The sequence below is a fragment of the Myotis davidii genome, unplaced genomic scaffold (genome assembly GCF_000327345.1).
Source record: "Myotis davidii unplaced genomic scaffold, ASM32734v1 scaffold1527, whole genome shotgun sequence".
Taxonomy (NCBI): domain Eukaryota; kingdom Metazoa; phylum Chordata; class Mammalia; order Chiroptera; family Vespertilionidae; genus Myotis; species Myotis davidii.
In genome coordinates, this window is record NW_006298269.1 from 269,308 (window position 1) to 270,996 (window position 1,689).

Sequence of the window (1,689 nt, forward strand, 5' to 3'; positions counted from 1 at the left end):
GGCCCTTTCTAATTACTGAAGCTGAGAGCCAAGGTATACACAAACAAATAGTCCGTCCCACCCCTCAAGAATATCTGGTTTGTTGAAACGCATCAATGGTGCACTAGGTTACAAGGCATGTTACAACTATTCCAACACTAGAAATCTGCCTATTCTTTTAAAAGAGAGACCCATTAACTACAAAAAAAATGATGTAAAGTCTTTTGACATGATTCCTTGAAGTCTCTGCAAAATAGGAAGGGAATGTATTTAAAAGCTGTACACTCTGGCCTGGCGGATGTCGCTCAGTGTCTACCTATGAACCATGCAGTCATGGTTTGATGCTGGGTCAGGGCACATGACAGGGTTGCGGGCTTAATCCCCAGTAGGGGGTGTGTAGGAGGCAGCTGATCAATGATTCTTATCATTGATCTTCTATACCTCTCTTCCTCTCCCTTTCTCTCTGAAATCAATATATTTTAAAATAAATTTTAAAATTCCTGAGAGGCAAATTAATACTGCCTTAGTAAAGATATAGTATCCAATGAAGTGAATTATTTGTTAAGAACTTGAGGACTATTTAAGGGCTACTTATTCCTCAGGTCAATTATGAGGGCAGAATATCTCAGATGGCAAATCCAATTTTTTGAGCTTAACAATGAGAAGGGCATAATTCAGTTCTAAGAAATTACATGCAGAAGGAGAAAGGTCTCCTAAAGCAAATAATTCGAACATCAACAGACATTCCCAGTTCCACATACTCCCTCATAAAACCCCAAACGTAAAGGTAAAAATTACAGAAAAGAAGTTCAGTATTTTCTAAATGCTAAAAACTTACCTTTTATTTCAGGCCAGATTTTGTTCTTCCATTGATCTATACACACTATGATCATTGAGCTAAATGCAAGTAAAAATACAAGACGAAGGGATGTCAGTGCAAAGAACCTAGAGAGAAGGAAAAACAAAAGATCATTATCCAATTAAGCGAATTTTAGAAAAGAACATTTGTGCACTAAAGGCTCTATAGTAAACAGACTTAGGTCATGGTTACATATCTCAATATACTTTAATTCATCCTTGATAACAAGTTGTCAAACATCTTTCTACCAAATTAGACCCAAGTATAGGGCAAAAAACTGGTAGAGATATATTAAAGAGCATTTCATTCAATTAGATATCCTTTGGGAAATGAGGTTCAAAAAGTAAAATGACTTGTCACACAGAAAGCACTGAAGCTACTTCTAAAAGCCAGTCCTTCAGAGTTAACACCAATCCGTCTGAAACTCTTTCCAAAAATTGAAGAAGCTGGAACATTTCTTGATTCATTTTATTAAGCCATTACTCTAATACCAACACCAAACGACATTACAAGAAAACTACAGATCAATATCCTTTATGAATATAGATGCAAAATGCTCAATAAGTCACTGAAAAACTGAATTCAGCAGCATATTAGAAGGATTATGGCCCTGACTGGTTTGGCTCAGTGGATAGAGCGTCGGTCTGCGGACTCAAGGGTCACGGGTTCGATTCCAGTCAAGGGGATGTACCTTGGTTGTGGGCACATCCCCAGTAGGGGGCGTGCAAGAGGCAGCTGATCGATGTTTCTCTCTCATCGATGTTTCTAACTCTCTATCCTCCCCTCCTCTCTGTAAAATATCAACAAAATGTATTTTAAAAAATAAAAAGAGAGGCTCTTTTTAAAAAAAG

At 37.5% G+C, this 1,689-nt stretch overlaps 1 protein-coding gene across 1 annotated transcript in view; it reads right to left on the reverse strand.

Annotated features, from left to right (window-relative positions):
* FAM134C (family with sequence similarity 134 member C) overlaps positions 1-1,689 on the reverse strand; it is a 21,502-nt gene that overhangs the window by 7,731 nt on the left and 12,082 nt on the right. Inside the window, exon 2 of the mRNA XM_006773878.2 lies at positions 818-924. Coding sequence (XP_006773941.1) covers positions 818-924 — 107 coding nt within the window. The remainder of the gene's footprint in view (positions 1-817; positions 925-1,689) is intronic.